Source organism: Rhamphochromis sp. 'chilingali' (assembly GCF_963969265.1).
Source record: "Rhamphochromis sp. 'chilingali' genome assembly, chromosome: 6".
NCBI classification, from domain to species: Eukaryota; Metazoa; Chordata; class Actinopteri; order Cichliformes; family Cichlidae; genus Rhamphochromis; species Rhamphochromis sp. 'chilingali'.
The window spans coordinates 29269056-29287433 of record NC_137933.1 but is presented as its reverse complement, the minus strand read 5'-3'; the positions used below and the strand labels follow the sequence as shown (position 1 = coordinate 29287433).

At 38.6% G+C, this 18378-nt stretch overlaps 1 protein-coding gene and 1 long non-coding RNA gene across 2 annotated transcripts in view; one reads left to right on the top strand and one right to left on the bottom strand.

Moving 5' to 3' along the window:
• The window catches only part of LOC308398404, a 30684-nt gene that overhangs the window by 7645 nt on the left and 4661 nt on the right, over positions 1-18378 (bottom strand). The window lies entirely within an intron of this gene.
• Positions 1154-17353, top strand: zdhhc7 (zDHHC palmitoyltransferase 7). The gene is made up of 8 exons (XM_080884193.1): positions 1154-1295; positions 2280-2366; positions 8317-8667; positions 9892-10016; positions 10239-10335; positions 12840-12921; positions 13499-13629; positions 14052-17353. The coding sequence occupies exons 3-8, from the start codon at positions 8323-8325 to the stop codon at positions 14232-14234; spliced, it is 963 nt and encodes a 320-aa protein (XP_080740319.1). The 5' UTR covers positions 1154-1295; positions 2280-2366; positions 8317-8322; the 3' UTR covers positions 14235-17353.

Below are 18378 nucleotides of genomic sequence, written 5' to 3'. Positions count from 1 at the left end.
GGAAATGGAAAGAGCTTCAGTCCCCAAATTCAGCCTTTAAGCTGCTTTAGAGGATTGCTGGGTATTTTTTCTCTCCCTCGCTCTAAAACAGACTGCCAATATTGGCTCTAAACCAGAATGGGAGAGGGCAGACTCCCTGAGCTTTCACTGTGCAGTTGCACAGGGCAGAGAAGGGCCAAGCTGCTTTGTCTTGGCTTTGTAATCCACTCTTGGGTGACACGTGACGGCAGAGACTTCTGCCAGTAAGGTGTTGCCTCTCCCTGCTGTACACCCTGCTGTAAGAAGGGTGCACCTGACCTCAGCTGACCAGATTTAGTGAGTTTGTTTTGAGAGAGATTTCCTAGACAAGTCAGAGTTTTGTTACAGTATTCATCCTCTTTTTTCTAAATACATATGTGCATGTTGATCAAGGTTGAGTTACAAGAGCATCCTCAACTTCAGACTGATTTTAAAGGTATCCATGCAACAAAAGTGTATGCATAGTTGTTTAATTGTGCAGAGTTTTAAACAGTGTTGACCTTACTCACTGGAGTAAGTGGCATAAAAATTGGGTACTTCAAAAAGTAGGAAAGATACACCTTAAAGCCTCATGCTGTTATAAGGTTTTTGTGGGCAAGCATTTGATAAAGATCTGCAGAAATATAAAGTAAATTTCTAAAGCACCAGTATGGTCCCTGAATGCAATTCAGCTGAGATGAATAATGAAAAAAAAATAGCTATTCAGTAATTCAAGGGCAATAACCTGAAGTAACAGGGTCCCTGTTTTTATTAATTTATTTTTGTTTCTTTTTTTATTGAGTGGAGTTTGCCCCAATACACACACACACTATCTAAAACACACACACACACACACACACACACACACACACACACACACACACACACACACACACACACACACACACACACACACACACACACACACATCACCTGCTCTTTAACTATAGTTTAGCTTTTTCACTTGAACTTTACCTAAGGTTATTCACTGTAATTGGCCAATATCACCCACTAGTGGAGAAATCATGGTATCGCAGTTTTTAAGCGCAATTCTATCATTAACCACACGGTGGCAATGTTTAACCAAATATGATTCGACGAAAAATTACGAAAGGTACCGGACAAACCCGAAGCGAACCCCGGAAGCTCTGTTGTTACTGGTGGCTTTCAGCCCGTTGTTCAAACGATGTGTCGCTTGCTGCAGATCCAGCTGCTTTGAGGGTTAAGAGTTCAGCTGAAACGCTACGCCAGAATGTATTGAGACAGAGTTCCCAGGAAAATACATGACGAATATTAAGGTTTGTAATTTAGCTGTCACTCCAAAGGTTTTGTTTTCTCACTCGTCATTCGTATAGAGTGTTAGCATGCTAGCGGCGTTAGCTTATTTTAGTGGCTTGTTAGCAAGCGAGATTTACCAGCCATCCCGGTTGCATGTGAACTGTCAGGCTAGCGGTGCGTGCTGGCGTACGTGCGCGTGTGTCTGTCTGTGTGCGTGTGTCGAAGTGTTGAGTTTCTATCACGACCTCTGCAGGTATTGTAGATCTGAAGATCGACCCCAGTTGATGCTTTTAGCTGGCAGACAGATAGTCCGTGATACCTATACTAGTACGACGAGTTCCACTGATGGCGGAAGATCAATGAGAAAGTGGTTTGTGGTCTGATCAGTCATACCTCTAAACAATCTTTTTGAGTGACGAGACGCCTAAAGACCCCTGATAATAATAATAATAATAATAATAATAATAATAATAATATGTATCTGGTCAAACTAGTTTAAAACCAGTAAAAAGTCATTTACATTTCAGTTTAGTTTCTTAAAGAGTAGTTCAAAGTGGTTTGTAAAGGTTTACATGGTTAGTTTTTTGTATCAACGTTGAGGAACTGGTCGTGTTTTTCCCCCGTGTCTATTAATTTGTGTATTTGATTAGTGTTACTATAGTTTGACCACATTGAGCTGATCCAAATAGAGAAGGACTGATTGACCAACTCGGGGAAAAAAATGTTACTGTTTATATTTGCAGTGTCACCTCATCACCATGACTTGCCTTAATTATGGGTGTGCCACCTGGAAGTAAAAAAACAGTTGTAAATATATATGGCACATACTCTCATTCTGCTATAAGGAAATTAAGCGATGTATAAACTGATCGACAGAAATGGTTTCTTCAATCTGTAATTATGGCCGGTCACAATAAATAAATAAATAAATAAAAATAATAACTTCAGTTCATTACACTCTGTGGAAACTGAACAAATATTTGTGTGCCTTTTGTCTTTTTCAGCCAGCAGTCCACATGTGTATTTCATCCTGAATGCTGGCCCAGGAGGTGCACACCACAGCATGCTGTTGTGAAGCTGGAACATATTAGGTATGTAACAAGAGCAAACAGAGGAAGGACCTTGTGCCACCAGTTTGTCGCTTATGCAAAACCTGGAGAAGTTGCATTCCACTTCTTGGTTTTGGCTGATGAAAAGCGACATTCAGATCAGCAGAGAATATTTGCTTGATTCACTTGCAAACTGGTTTAATTTATGGTATTTTCAATCGTTAATAGCGAATCTGACCTGCAATATTGATGGTGTATGTAAAATGTGACAGTGAGTTGTAATATAACTAAGTAAATCTTCTTTTATATATATATATATATATATATATATATATATATATATATATATATATATATATATGTATGTGTGTGTATATATGTGTGTGTGTATATATATATATATATATATGTGTGTGTGTGTGTGTGTGTGTATATATGTATGTATATATATATATATATATATATATATATATATATATATATATATATATATATATATATATATATGTGTATATATGTATGTATGTGTATGTATGTGTATGTATGTATATATGTGTATGTATGTGTATGTATGTATATATGTGTATGTATGTATATGTATGTATGTGTATATATATATATATGTATGTATGTATATATATATATGTATATGTATATATATATATATGTAATTTCCTTTCTTGCTTAGCGTGTTGGGGATATAACAAACCTCAGATTTTATTAGAGGGGATGAGTAACAAAAAAGAAATGGAAAGAGCAGGGGGAAATCTTTGGATCATGAACAAAAATTAAACTCAATAATTCAATCAGATAATGTCTGATTTTAACAGGATTAACTTTTTTAAATGGGCATTAACTGCTGCACGTGGATATCATGGTAGAGGAAGATGGAACCACGAGATGATATTGTCGACGTTTGCATCGTGATCTTGGTTTCTGTTTTGGTGGAACTGCTACATCCCTGTTGGCATGCGATGACTCAAGACTAGTGTGAGTCCCATAAAGTGATCTGAGCAGAATAGCGTTTGGGTGCTGTTTCTGGTTACAAAGATAGGAAAAGGAGGAGAGAGGACAGTTGGTGGCTGTTGTGTTGTGCCCTCTGACTGGGAAGGGCAGACAGCTGGACAAGCAGCAGCTGCTGCGGCTTAAATGGACCTCCTCTTTATTGACAATGGAAAAATCAATACTCCTTAAACTAGCAAGAGCATTTTTTGTCCTCTTTAGGATGGTGATTTTCCTTTTTGTTTGTTTTTATTTAGTTTAACAGTCTACTGGCAATGCTGTCTGTCTTCACCTGGCCTGTGGTCCTAATGGCATCAGCTTTGTGGATATTAAACTTCAGCATGACTTCTTAACATACAAATGCAATGTTGCCAGTGGTATTGGGAATATGCAATGAGTGAGTGAGTTATTCTTTTAGCAAGTGTAGCTGACTGCTGGTGATTGAGCAGCTTTTCCTCAGTATATTCATCAACTGGCACAAACTGTTTCTCCTGTCATTGTAATTAATTGAAGTGAAGCATGTATATGAGCTAGACAGTCGGTCACTATCAGTTTCTGGGCTGACTTTTTCAGTTCCTGTTATACCCATTATAACTGGGTGGGAAACATTAGCTCAGCTTTGCTATATGAAATATTGCAGTCTATCTATACGAAGGAAGTGCAAAATTCAGCGACACACACAGTCATCTCATAACTGAAGCTTTATTTGTGGTTTATTGTTTTTGTTCCGTGCATCACACTCGGGTCGCTTGATAACAAACTTCCTTTGTTTTAAGATAGTTTTTATATATAAACAAGGTTTAACAACGTGGAGAATTTTATTAACGTAAGACATCCTGTATTTTGTTATTTTGCACAATATAGAAAAAAATGCACTGCTGTAGTTTATTTGGAGGGTTACAATATGCACAAAGTAGTTTCATTAGATTAGACCAGAGATGCTAAACTCATGTTACATCACGGGCCACGTACAGCTCTCTTTGATCTTATAGTGGGCCGCACCAGTGAAACTCTCCTTTTTGTCAGTGTAAAGAATAGGGCTGCCACGATTAGTCGACTAGTCACGATTACGTCGATTATCAAAATCGTCGACAACAAATTTAATAGTCGACGCGTCGTTTAAAGCCTTGTAAGATCCTGAAAGACGCAGGAATAAGTAGTAGGATTTAAGAGTGTAATAACGGACTGAAACAGAAAATGACAGCACTGCATGTACGAGAATGCCAGCTGCCGTTAAACCTCCAAGAAGAAGAAGCAGTTTCCGATATCGTAGCCGTGTCCAAATTCAGGAACCGCATCCTCTTGTGCCTGCATTTTAAGGCTGATTACGTTACAGCGACACGACAAAGGCTTTTCAAATTCGAAGACTTCTGCAAATGCAGCCGACAAATGTGTTCTACTTTTCCCCAGATTTGAAGGATGGGTCGGGCATATGGCCCAACCTATCCCATAATTCATAGCACGGCTCAGCATATTCCTGTTTCCAACAATGGCGGCAGCTACTTAGTTTTAATATTACTCTTATTATTCTTTCTGGATCACAAAATAAACTTTGAACATATTTTCAGGCGAGAATGGAGCTGTGTGAACTTCAATCATCTGTTCGGCTTATCAAGACACCACATATTTGTAAAAGCGCTCCGACATTTTCGGAGACATCTGTCACCCACCAGCTGGATAGCTAGCCGGGGGCAAGGCTCACTGGAGCCCGTGAGAACACCGGACTCCCGGCAAATCGTTTTCAAACCCCCCGCGGTCTTTCGCTACTCAGGTTAAACACGATATATAAGTCACATGTCCAATGGATGCATGATCTGATTAGTCGACTAATCGCAAAAATAATCAGTGACTAGTCGACTAGCAAAATAATCGTTTGTGGCAGCCCTAGTAAAGAACTTTAACTACACATTTAGTCCCTGATATATTTTAATGTGAAAAAGAAGATCTCAATATAAACCATACATACCAGTTTTTCCTCACAATGAAAAAATGCTGCTGTAGTAAATTAAATAAATCTATTTGGGATGATTAAATTGTAAGAAATAAGTGTGTAAAATGCCAAAAAAGTTCTGGTATCATATTGCCCAACCTACATTTTAATTATAACACGAGAGGATTTTGTTATTTGACAGAATGTCCTTTTTTATATAATCAGTTAATGAATTTTTTTTAAAATTCTGGAGCTACTGGAAAAAGAAACATACTTCTCTATAGTAGATGGCAAAAAACAAACTTTCTGTAATTTAATTTATTTATTTACTTTGATGTAGTATTAATGGTTATTAATGAGGTATTCAGGAGAAGAGCTACAAAAACTTATAAAATTACAGTTAAATGCCCCATATTTATGTCCTCCTTAATATTTTCCAAAGCTGCCAAGCTGGCCAGATTGGAGCCTTTGGCAGGCTGATTCTGGCCCTGGGCTTTATATTTGACACCCGTGGATTAGACACACAAGTTACGACACAATGTGTGTATAGGGACATGAGTGTGTTTTGAAATAATATATAAAACAGCACAGCACATTTACCTTTCTGAGTTCGTGTTCAAAGGTGTATATGTTCTTCTGTTGTGCCTGACACTTCTGATTAAAAAAAGGAAAAAGCTATTGTTCTTGAATGAAAGGAACGTCAATTAACAAGAGTGGTTAAAAGTGGCAATTTTACCACTTCTGTGCTTGCACACTGAAAATTAGGATTTCTTTTCACAATTTGAACTTCAAAAACATCACTCCATCACAAACAGTGTGTCTCTGACAGGGCATGATAATCAGACAGGTATGTTGTTAAAGGTAACCTTTAAAAAAATACAAACTTATGGTAAACATTTGTTTTGTGCACTATATCTGTAGCTAAGATATGTTAAAGCAGAGACAGTTTGACCACTCTTACTATCTGAACCAGTTGTTTGCACAAGTTACATATTGCTAGCTTGCGTGACGTAATATTTTATCCATGTAGGATGTGTTTGGAAGAATTTGTGTGTTCTAGCACTTACTCTTGTGTAACAATATAGATAACTTCCCATATTATCAAAAGGGACAATCCACACAGACTGTGAAACATGCACTACTAAAGTGTCACCTTGCAACACAGATTTTACAGAACACCTCTATTATTTTGAACCAGTTACCGTGAAATCACTTTGGGGCTTGAACTGAACTCCCAAAGAGAAAGAGGATGTCTGTTTTCTGGCAGCCAGAAAGGCAGTTTTCAACACTGCAGGGTAAAAACCTCATACTGCAACTTCAGTGAAAGTCACTGTCATGGAAAGGTGTTGAAGGTGCAAGCACAAGCAAATATCACCAGGGTATTCCAAAGACAGTCTGATTAGAAATTCTGCACAAGACTGACTGCTTAGCTTTGCACCACCCTATCTCCTGTCTCATTTTATTTAAATGCTTACCTAAAGGAAGCAGCTAAAGCACCTCTACTATTCACCTTAAGTCAATTCTGTAGCGTGGTAATGAGGAAATAGTGTAAGATTGGTGAGGGTGGCAAGACCTTGTGCAAGGTTGTTCTTCTGGCTGAGTCTTATCACTTTAAGGGCCTTGAATATTTGTGTTTGGTTAGCAGGGGCGCATGTATTCTGTTGTGAAAACTGGACATTGTTTAAATTTTTTTATTCCTCTTGTTCCTTTAAAATGGGATCCGTTCTTTTATTTTAAGAGTTAACTCTTTTCATTTGTATTTCTCTGCTCCTCTGTATATAGGCACATGAAGCAGACACTCATGTGCACTAAGGATGCATCAATCCCACAGTTTCCCGTCTCCATTTGGCTTTGGGCGTATGCCAATACTGAGTATACTGATCAGATAATAATGTTAAATTAATAATTGTATTCCTTGGAGTCATTCTTTCAGCAATTTATTTGCACTAGTCTCATAACAGCTCGGTGTAAGAGTCATTAGGCTACTGCATATTGGTATAATTTTCCAGATGTGCAAGTTTCTCCTTTCCCTGTTGTTCTTCTGTCTCAATGCAAGCGCACCTCCTCACTCGTGTGTTATGTGTGGAGTTGAGGTGATGAGTGAAAGGTACAAATAGTTGACGACATCATATAACCTTGCCACAAGTGAGACAAAGTTTGCCCCAGTTCCCCCCAGATTTGCTGTCATAGGGTGCTAGACCCTGGATGGATGGAATTGTTTTTCTTCTTCTTCTTCTTCTCCTTCTTCCCGTTTGAGTGTTTGGTGGTTCAAGTGTTCCAGCAATGGTAGAAACACTAGATTTGACCTTAAAGTAAGGCTGTGTGATATTTGTTTTCTCTCTTTTTTTAAATACTACAGAATCTAAAAAGCTTTGTTATATTATTTTGTTTTGTCTTTTTTTTAAAACACAAAGCCTACAAGCCAAAGGGAAAATAGGCCCACAAATTATTATTAGCCTTTATTTCTCCTGAACATGTAGCTCAGCTGCGGGATCAGTTTCCTAAAGGTACCAGAATAGCCATTGATTTATCCTGAAGCTGTGGAGATAGTTTCCCCAGCTGGTCCTGAATGTTCGCTTGCGACCTTGAGGAGTACGCCAATGAATCATGCTGAAAGGCTCAACAGGCCCTGAGCTTTGAGGGGGTTGAGTCCAGGGTTGAGCAACATTGATCATATACATACTTTGCCCCATTTGTGTCAGCTGGCATCAGACGTTTGTCCAAAACTTTGAATGTATAAAGTTGCCATAAACTATTAAGAAATGATTTGATTATGTGATTTCAAATTATTTTGGAAAGCACTCTGATCACTAGTTATAATCACTGCTGTCCTAAGGTTTAGTTGTCATTTTACAGATAATCATGACCTAAGAATAAGTACCTTACATTCTTGTTTGATGCTATTTGTAGAACTCTTAATTAACACACATTCCTCATTCTTTTCCCCAAACATTTTACTATTTGTCTCTTTGATGTACTGATTCTAGTTTAAACCGTATTTATTGATTGACTGCTATTACTTTTACTGCTACTAAGTTTGAATGTCTTTCCTCTCTCTAGGGCAGAATGCAGTCTTCAAACCACAGATTACGAGATATGGAGCAGCACCATCCGCTGCTGTCAGCAGGTGCAGATGTCGAGACAGGTAGCCTTGCAGCCGGAGTGATGGTTGGAGGTCCACATGTGGGTCACACAGCAGGAAACCGCACTCTGTGGTTTATTCAGGACAGCTGTGGTATGGTGTGTGCAACCATGACCTGGTTCCTGGTTCTGTACGCTGAATTTGTTGTGAACTTCGTCATGCTTTTGCCTGCCAAGAATTTCTGGTACTCGCTGTTGAATGGTGCTACCTTCAACTCACTGGCTGTGCTTGCGTTGGCCTCGCACCTGCGCACCATGCTGACTGACCCGGTAAGTATGTTTATTACAGTAAGGGTGGAGAAAGTGTGAGAGTTTCAGTCTGATGGCAGTTATTTGTTTTTGCAAACAAACAACATTTACAAATATTAAATAGAACCTGGCTTATTGTTGTAATTTTGCAAGCTAAATTTTTGGTGCTTTAGCTATCAAATCATCTTAATGAAATAAAGATGTGTGGCATGATGCTCAGACTTTGTATAGTAGTCTTACTGCAGTAGATGTTTTGACAGTGAAGCTTACACCAAAAATCACTGACAGTGATACTTGGAGTCACTCACTGATGTAATCTGGGACACTAAGCTTAGGGGTAGTGTGTGAGTGGATGCTGTGCACGAAAGCAGCACAGTGCAGCCTTCTGAACTGAATTTCTGTCAGCTTGTTACTCTAATCTGTTAAGAGCATTTGAGGTTTTCAAAAAAAATGTTCAACTTTTAATTTGGTTTGCTACTGACTTTGCTTCTAATACTTGGCGAATAGTTTAAATACAGTGAAGTCATGTGTCGGGGGGATTGCACGTCTAATACTGTTAGTGCTGCTGTTGAAATGTCAACTGATTCTAACTCAAAGAAACTAAAATGTCTGGTGACAGCCCCACTGGTGCCTCCAGCCCAGTGGCCCTTCCTGAACAAATGCTTAATTGAAATCCACCAAGTAAAACACAGAAGTGTACGCTGTAGTGGAGAAACTGGAGTTTCAGCTGTACTTTCAAGGTCTTAAGGTCATCTGTGTATTTGAGTTTAAGTGTGCGTTACACACTGGGTGTTTCAGTCGACATGCCAAAATGGTTTTGGGCAAGATACTGAACCCCGAGTTGGACCCAGTGCATTCATCAGAGTGTGAATATGTGTGTGAATGTTTGCGTGAGAGGGTGAGTCAGACATAGTGTATAGAAAAAGCTGTGAGTCCTCAAGTAGAATAGAAAAGTTGTGAATAAGAACCAATGCATCTGTTTGTGTCTCAGTTGGACTATTGCCATTTTGGGTTATTAAGATTAATTACTTGTATTACTTTGTACAAGTAGACATTTTGTTCCTTTTATTTATTTATTTATTTTTTAAATTAAAGTATTTTTTCCCCTCTCACAGCCTAGAGACATTAGGAACAGTGGGTGAATTGCTGTATATGCTTGAATTCTCAATGACCCCAGCATAATGCATTTATGTGGATCTTTTTAATAAATAGCATGTTTCTTTTTCTGTCTGCCCTTTTCCTTAGGGCGCAGTTCCCAAGGGTAACGCAACAAAGGAATATATGGAGAGCTTGCAGTTGAAGCCTGGCGAGGTCATCTACAAGTGCCCAAAGTGCTGTAGCATCAAGCCTGAGAGGGCACACCACTGCAGGTTAGTCTAACACCATGCATACGCAGCAGGCAGAGCATGAGTAGCATGTAATGAGAACAGAAGCACATTCAGACTCTGTGACTTAGTAATACACAGGCTTGTTGTAGCAGGAAAAATGTTCCTTAAAAACATATTTTATGAAAGGACAAACAGAGTAGCTGATTACATTTGCATTAGCAGTCAGTTTGTCATGAATTAAACTCTCCTTTCTCCTGCCTGCAGTATTTGTAAACGATGCATCAGGAAGATGGATCATCACTGTCCCTGGGTCAATAACTGTGTGGGAGAAAAGAACCAGAGATTCTTTGTTCTTTTCACTGTAAGTACACAGTTGCAGTCGTGAGTTAATCTGTTTGTTAAAGTTACAAAGCAAGTAGAAATGCTCATTTTACATATGAGAATACTGTTTTTAATCCTCTTAGAAAATTGCTTGTTTTCCACTCATTTTAAATTTAAATAAATACATAAATTATATTTTATTTGGTACTACATGGGAGATATTGCAAAAGTCTTCCCACTTGCTTCATTTCCATGATCAAATAAGCAGCTCAGCTCAGTAGAGATGCACCGCACAGCAGGAACATGCCGACATTAAATGTGCTTTCATGGCCATCTGTGACTCTCTTGACAGCATCAGCACTTCTTTCTGGTTTCGTGTGCTGACTGGAACTTTTTTGAGGGCAGAAACATAAAGCTGTCATATATGGTTGAGTGGCACAAGGTCATAGTTAACTTTCCTTTCAGATTGCCATAAAGGAGAAGTTATCTGTGGAAACACAGGTTCATCATTTAACCCTTTAAAGAACAGCATATCGTATTTGATACATGTGTTTTTGTGAGTTTTTGAGACCTCTACATCATCAGCGTGACTTTTTTTTTTAACCCTCAAAAAAGAATATAAATTGCATGACACATTTTTAATGACTAAATTGCAAAAAATATGGTTTATGTAGTAAATGTGATATAAATGAAAACTCATAAATATATATATGCAGATTAAAATTTCAAATATTTGTATTAGTGCTGTCAAAATTAACGCGTTAACACACATTAATCCGCCATCACGGTCAACGCGGTTAAAATTTTTAATGCAATTAACACATGTGGTAGAACCTGTGTTAAAAGATTGAAGAAAACTATTCAAATTCTCTTTGAATTTAAGTATAGATTATTTGTTTCTTCTGCATTTACTTCATTATATTGGATAAATGTCTGTTACAAGCTTAAATATAAAGTTGAAAAAATCAAGTAATCAGGATCAAGTATAATTACAGACAATTTTGAGATTAGTTATTTTTTTAATCTATTAACACCACTAATTTGTATATATTTTGTCTAAATTGTTAATGGCCTGCATTTGTATAGCGCTTTACTTAGTCCCTAAGGACCCCAAAGCGCTTTACACTACATTCAGTCATTCACCCATTCACACACACTGGTGATGGCAAGCTACATTGTAGCCACAGCTGCCCTGGGGCGCACTGACAGAGGCGAGGCTGCCGGACACTGGCGCCACCAGGCCCTCTGACCACCACCAGTAGGCAAACATGGGGTTAGTATCTTGCCCAAGGATATTTGGCATGCAGCTAGGAGGTAGCCTGGGATCGAACCACCGACCTTCTGATTAGTGGCAAGGTTCCACAAACACTCCATTATCAAAAAGTTAAAGATTTCTGGCAGTTCTTTCATGGTTCAGGTTTTAAAGGGTTAAAATAGAAAGTTGTTTTTGTTTTTAAGTCTAAATACTTAAACTTGTGAATAGAGCAGGGCGATATGACCAAAAATATTTATCACGATATACATTTGAAAATTTGCGATAATGATATAACTGACGATATAATTGACACTAGACAAAATACTTTACAACTGCACAACTTTATTAATGTAAAAAAAAAAAACATCAATGTGTTTTCACTTAAACAAGCAGCTGTTTTTTATGTGCATTAAAGTTATATAAAAATGTAACAGTGCAAATTCCTTGCTGACAGTTTAACCAAAAGGCATTTCCAGTGGAAATTGGCTGACATATCCTCAGCATAACCATGTATAATATCCACAAAACTTAAAAAGAGGTTATACACACACAATACGGTAATATTATGTTGAAGCACAGTACGTATCACTCTGCGAGGCTCCTGCCTACGATAGCCGTAATGCTCCGACAATCCATCAAGCGGTAGCTTAGCAAAGTCGTATTAAAACGTTTGAAAGATTTTCGAGCGCCGTGTACCACATAAAATTGTTTCAAGGTCAGTAAACACAACCAGAATTCATACATAAGGCACACAGGATTATAAGGGGCACAGTCGATTTTCAGAAAAATCAAAGGATTGATTTTAAGTGTGCCGTATGTGCCAAAAAACACGGTAATAACGACGGCCCACTAGCATGCGCTACCAAAAATAGTGCTTTGTTGTGTATCTGACGGACGAAAGCCAAGCCAGTTCCACACCACTGAAGTCGCAGCATTTTTACAAACCAGTTCTGGTTCATCCGTTTCATTCATCGATCCGTTTTCGCTCTTCTCATTCTCCGTCGCCGCCATGCTTTTTTCGCCATGTGTGTATGAAAACAAAGACACTGCGCATGCGCGTTTTACCCATATTCTATCGCGATATTTCATTTTCTTATCGTTGCCCAACATTATACCGGTATCACCTTGAACGGTATGATCTGGCCCAGCTCTACTTGTGAATGTGAAATTTATAGTTTAAGGCTACATTACTCCAGTGAATGTCAGTAAACTTTTGGGTTGTGAGTGGTTTTGCTTACCTTCTTTGTTTTGTATATGTGACTTTTTTTGTTCTCTTCATCTCTCCATAGATGTACATAGCCTTGATTTCTGCCTATGCCCTCGGCCTCAGTGGCATGCACTTCTTCACATGTATTAAACTTCAGTGGAACGGTAAGGCTTCTCTAACTTAACTTTCAAAAACATGAACACATGATGTCAAAGACATGCAGTTTAAGGCAGAAATACAACTATTAGTACAAGTGGTTGAAACTCCTTAGAGACATGAAGAAAAGAAGCAGAGTACGGAAATGAAAGAGATTTTTATCCTGTTGTCAGAACAGCTGCTCTGCACAAGTCATTGAAGTTGTGCGGCAAAGCCATCATTGAGCTGTCATCCATCACTTCCCGCTCCCTTGTGGGTCTGTCTGTAAGAGTGAACCAGAAAATGAAGATAATATTTCATTCTTCAAATTCTAGCTTCTCGTCGTCTCTACAGGATAATACTCTGACCTCCCAAAAAAATACAGTCTGCCGTAGCAATTGTATTGTAGCAAAGGGACTATTTTAATGGTCTGCACTAGATTTTATCCAGTCACCTATGTGACTTTTAAACACCCAAAGGGAAGACATTTACCCTTTTAGAATCTGTCCTATTTTAAATGTATTGTTATTTGATTGGCATTTTATATTCTGTTTTACTCAGTTGTTCAGCGCACTCTGAAACCTCTAACTTTGTTCCTCTAACCAGAGTGCAGTGAGTTCTCTCCGGGGGTGTCTGTGCTGCTGCTTATCTTCCTGTGTCTCGAAGCCATCCTCTTCCTCACTTTCACAGCTGTAATGTTTGGTACGCAGATCCACTCCATCTGCAATGACGAGACGGTCAGTATCTACTGCGCCATGCAAGCTTTGTTCCTTTCAGCAGTGGAGGGATTAAATGTTCATGAATCGAAGAAAGAAGTCATAGACTAATTTTATCAAGTTGTTACGGTGTCATATTCCTGCCTCAGCAATGTCATCTCATTGGTAATCATGATCATTCGTTAATTTTAATCTGTAAAAGTCACAGGAAATTCACCTAAAAGTTGTGTACCGAGATAGCAGTGATATATTATTTATAAAATAATCAAATGAGACATTGTTCAGGCGTACAATAAATTTCTTTAGCTATAGTAGTATAATTAATATGCAATGACTTTTGTTCTAGTTCTCTGCATAAATGTTTGTGTTAGCATGCTAATGAGAAAGGAAATGGACAACTTATTGAGGATCTTTCCTTTCTGGTGGGCTCAAATGTGTTGCAGGAAATTGAACGTCTTAAAAACGAGAAACCCACTTGGGAGCGTCGCATGAGATGGGATGGCATGAAAGCTGTATTTGGGGGTTCGCCATCTTTGCTGTGGTGCAATCCGTTCACAGGCCTGCGTCTGCGGCGCCTAATGCTGTTGACCCACGGTCGCCGTGGTGGGTCTGAGTTTTCTGTCTGAGAAGACTGCAGACTGATGCAACTCACCGACACCTCACCGTGTCTGGTGTGGTGGAAAAAAAGGATTTCTTCTATGCCCTCTTCGACTGGAGCTACCATGAACCTCCGGCGGCGTCTTTCCTGAGTAGGTGACAAAACATTCTGCAGTAATGGGACCCAAGTGTATCACAATCACTACTGAGAGTCTGTGTTGTCTATCACATGCTGATGTGGATCCAACACATGTGATATTGCTTTGCACAAATCAGATGAACAACTGGATTTTTTTTTTTGCAGGGTGGGCAAAATGAGGAGCTATGTGGTTTGTGTTGTTTGGTAACGCATGCAGTACGTAACTCAAGTGAGTCTTTTTATTCCCCACCATCCAAGATGCTGTTTGAACTCAACTAATGCACCTTGGGACACAACTTGAGTATGTTTTGTTTGCTGTGCACATGAGATTGGAGAAAAGTCTTTGAATGTTTTTTTTTTTGAGGGATGGATCAACAACGTCTTTCATCATCACTGGAGCCACACAAGTGGGTCGAAATGGAAAGTGCTTGAATTATTTTTCTTTTGGCCCAGACAAGAGAACCACTGACAGGGGATTCACAGTCAAGGACATGCACTACTTACATGACACTTGAGGAAAAAGCTTGGTTATGGAGCACAGTGGTCATTAGAGTTTGAACTGTGCTGCATGTATAAGGCTTCATTCAGCATCTTAGTCTGGAAATGAGGCTTTAATCATCTTAACAAGCTACCATTAACACAATGCTCATTCTTATCTAGGAGATGGCTTTTTCTATCTCTTCATCTCTGTTGTTTTTTGGGGTTTTTTTTGTTTTGGGTCCTCGGGATAAAGTTGTTTAGGTTACTCGAGCTAAAAGAAATTTATTGGTGAAGCTTTATCACCATGTGCACACCTCAGCAGATGACCATGACTCACAGGAGACGACTACTGCTAGTCTTCATTTGGACAAAACATTTTGTAATAATTGTGTATGTGTATCCATTTCCATCACTCCTACATGCTGATCAACATCTCCTTATCTCTGCAATCAGTTAAACAACAGGACAACTGATGGCTGTGCTTTCATGATGAAGTGAATTAGGCCGAAGACTAAATGTTACTAAGTTTGCGTTGTTTAATACTTTCATGTTTTGTTTTGTTTTTAACCTCTGTGTGGGAAATCAGAGGGAACTTCTGTGTAGTAGGAATTTTACTATATACAAAAGTTATCGGAAAAGTCTTCACAGCATTTTAAACCCTAAAAAAACAACGTTATAAGCCCTCAAGACAGAGCCGAGTCTCAGACATGGTCACTTTACATGCTCCTTGGCCACCGTGTGTAACAATGAGTTGAAAAGGAAGGTTTGAAACGTTAGCACAACCTCCTTTGGGTCATTGTTTTCACATTCTGATCGACTGTGCAAAGCTCCATTGTGAAGTCAGCTTGTAGATTTAAAAAGAGTGCTTTGCTGAAAAAGACTGAGGTACCAGGCTCACTATACGAGCTTTAATACGGTCTCGGGGAGCTCAGCAGAGGCTTGTGAGGCCTTTTTTCCTATTACTGCAAAAGTTTCAGGCATGTACCATCTAGTGGCAGGACAGCAGCAGACACTTTCCCAGTGTTATTAGAACACTTTGCCATGCCTTTGAAACATCAAATCAATTGAATTTTTGAGATTGAAAGATATTGTGATTTTTGAAAATGTCAATTTTGTGGCTGCCACTCTCCTAACTTCACTCTGCCTAACTAACGAGTTTGTTGGCACCGGATGAATGTGGCTTTTCGAATCTGCAGTTTACAGTCAAGTCCAGATGCACAGGCTGGTATTATCAAAGTATTGTCAAGTCTAGACTCTTAAAGTCTAATTTATTTGCTTGCTGAACAATATTACTGCTGTTTGTTTTCATCTGTGGTCGTTAAGAAAAGGAACTGTGCCCACTGTTTACAATAAATAATATCTGATGCTCTATGGCTGTAATGTTTTGAAAAACATGCTGTCATTAGAATGGTATTTGACAGCACTGTCATCAGAAGGGTCACAGCACTGAAAGCTAATTAATATCAGGGGATTATTTTAATGCTGGCCTCATTTCTCATTTGTATTCTGCTGGATTTCATATATTTCCTATTTAAACATTGCTTTACTTTCACTATATATAGATCATAGAACATTCAACAAGTCCCTAACATGCTAAAAACTGAAAACTGTTAAAAGTTAAGCTTCATAGAAAGTAGAAAATGAAAATTTTTATAACTGAAAGAAGTTTAAAATTTGCCAGAAAATAATACTAAAATTCCCATTGTTTAGTTTTGCACGCATATATGTTGCTAATCATGCAGCAGCTGAATAAATGTGTTGCAGGAAATGTTGACGAGTCCAATAAACTATTATGTCATTAGATAAAAGGCAAATATCAAAAGAAATAACAGTTCTAATGCAGTGCTGAACTGTAAGTTGTAGTTGTTGTGGGTACAAAAACAAAAGTAATTGCAGATATTGCTGTGTCAAAGCATTTGAATTTGATTGGTATCATTTGGGCAAGATTGATATGGTCAAGTATTTGACAATAGGATGTCCTGCTCCATGACCGAACTCTTAAACTGTCTCATGTCTTTTTCATATTTGGTAACAGACTCGATGAATGCTGAAGGACTACACTGATAATCTCTGCTTTCTGCTGTATGACTTTAAAAAGCTACAATCACCACAGGAAGATGAATGTTGAACAACATGCAAAGATGCTTAAACCAATACAACACTATTCTGTCAATGCTTTTTTTTTTTTCTCCTCACAGTAGTTGGCAGTTGAAGCAGAGTCCTGCAGAATATAAAGGATAGAGAGAATTTTGTGTTGTGTCGTAATGGTTCTTAACAGGATGGGTGTTTGATCACAGATTTACCGTTAATATCACCATGAACAGTTGTGAAAGTTTTGTGTCCTACACTCCTGAGAGAATGTTTCTTCAAGAACAAAAGTCCTTCAGCTTTACAAGCAAAGTATAAAGGTTACTATTAACAATATATAAATGGAATGTTTTATTCAAGTTTTTTTAATGGTGTCATAATCTTATGATGTCTTATATTGTTAATGTCATACTTTTACATAATAAACTTGATTAATTTAAAGCTATACACTCGGATTAATTGCCTGTCATACTCATGCTCACGTGCTCCTGATTTGCTTAAAGCAGTTCAGCAAGTGTGAGGTTGGGCAGAATTTGGAGTGGATTTTGATTTTCATCATACATTATGGAGTATATGTATATTAAGTCATTTGTGATGCAGATGCAGTGTGCAAATCATCTTTCAGTTGCTTCCTTTAGGGGTTGCTCCGTCTCACCCTACCCCTCGTTTCCTCCTCTGTCACACGAACCCTCTGCATGGCCTTCATTATTACCTCCTTGAACCTTCTATGTGGTCTTCCTCGTTTCTTCCTGTCTGGCAGCTCTGGATTCAGCATCCTTTGTCCAATATATTCCACAATCCCTCCACTGTGCATGTCCAGAACATCTCAGACGTGCTTCTCTAACTTTGTCTCCTTCATGCTCAGCCTGAGCCATCCCTCTGATATATTAATTTCTTTTCCTGTGCATGCCAGTTACGATCAACAAAAACCTTAAAATCTCTAACTCTGCCACCTCCTGTCTTGTTGTTAGTGCCACCATCTCCAAACCATACACCATAGCTTCTAAAACCTTCCCTTTCGCTCTTCCTCCTTTCCTTCTGTCAGAAATAAATACTGCCACTTATTTCCATCCATCTGGTACTGCCTACACTGTACAAAAAGGTTGACCCCACGCACCATCACTAACTCTAGATCTACTAAGCAAATCAGCAGCAAAAAAATACACTGTAATTACATAATTAAGCATTTAAAGTCTTCAAAGTTCAGTTGAGCTTCATTCAGAATCCCTCCCCAGAAACAGACATGCACAAAAATGTAAATGAGAGCAATTATTTCAATAGGGGAACACCAAACTTTTAGTATTGTTGTAATGCAAGTATTACAGCAACGTACAGGTGTGCTGAGTTGGCAGCGATGGAGCAAAATGCTTGCAAGGTACAAGTAATGCAGTAAAAAACATTTGAAAAGAACAGCGCTGCTTCTTCCAGTCCGCTGGGTGGCAGCATAGTGCTATCCTGCTAGTGCA

Excerpts from the sequence above, each read along its gene's own strand:
- zdhhc7 (XM_080884193.1), top strand. The coding sequence starts at position 8,323 with ATGCAGTCTTCAAACCACAGATTACGAGATATGGAGCAGCACCATCCG. Across the intron at positions 10,336-12,839 it reads GATTCTTTGTTCTTTTCACT|ATGTACATAGCCTTGATTTC; the intron begins GTAAGTACACAG and ends ATCTCTCCATAG. Across the intron at positions 12,922-13,498 it reads TATTAAACTTCAGTGGAACG|AGTGCAGTGAGTTCTCTCCG; the intron begins GTAAGGCTTCTC and ends TCCTCTAACCAG.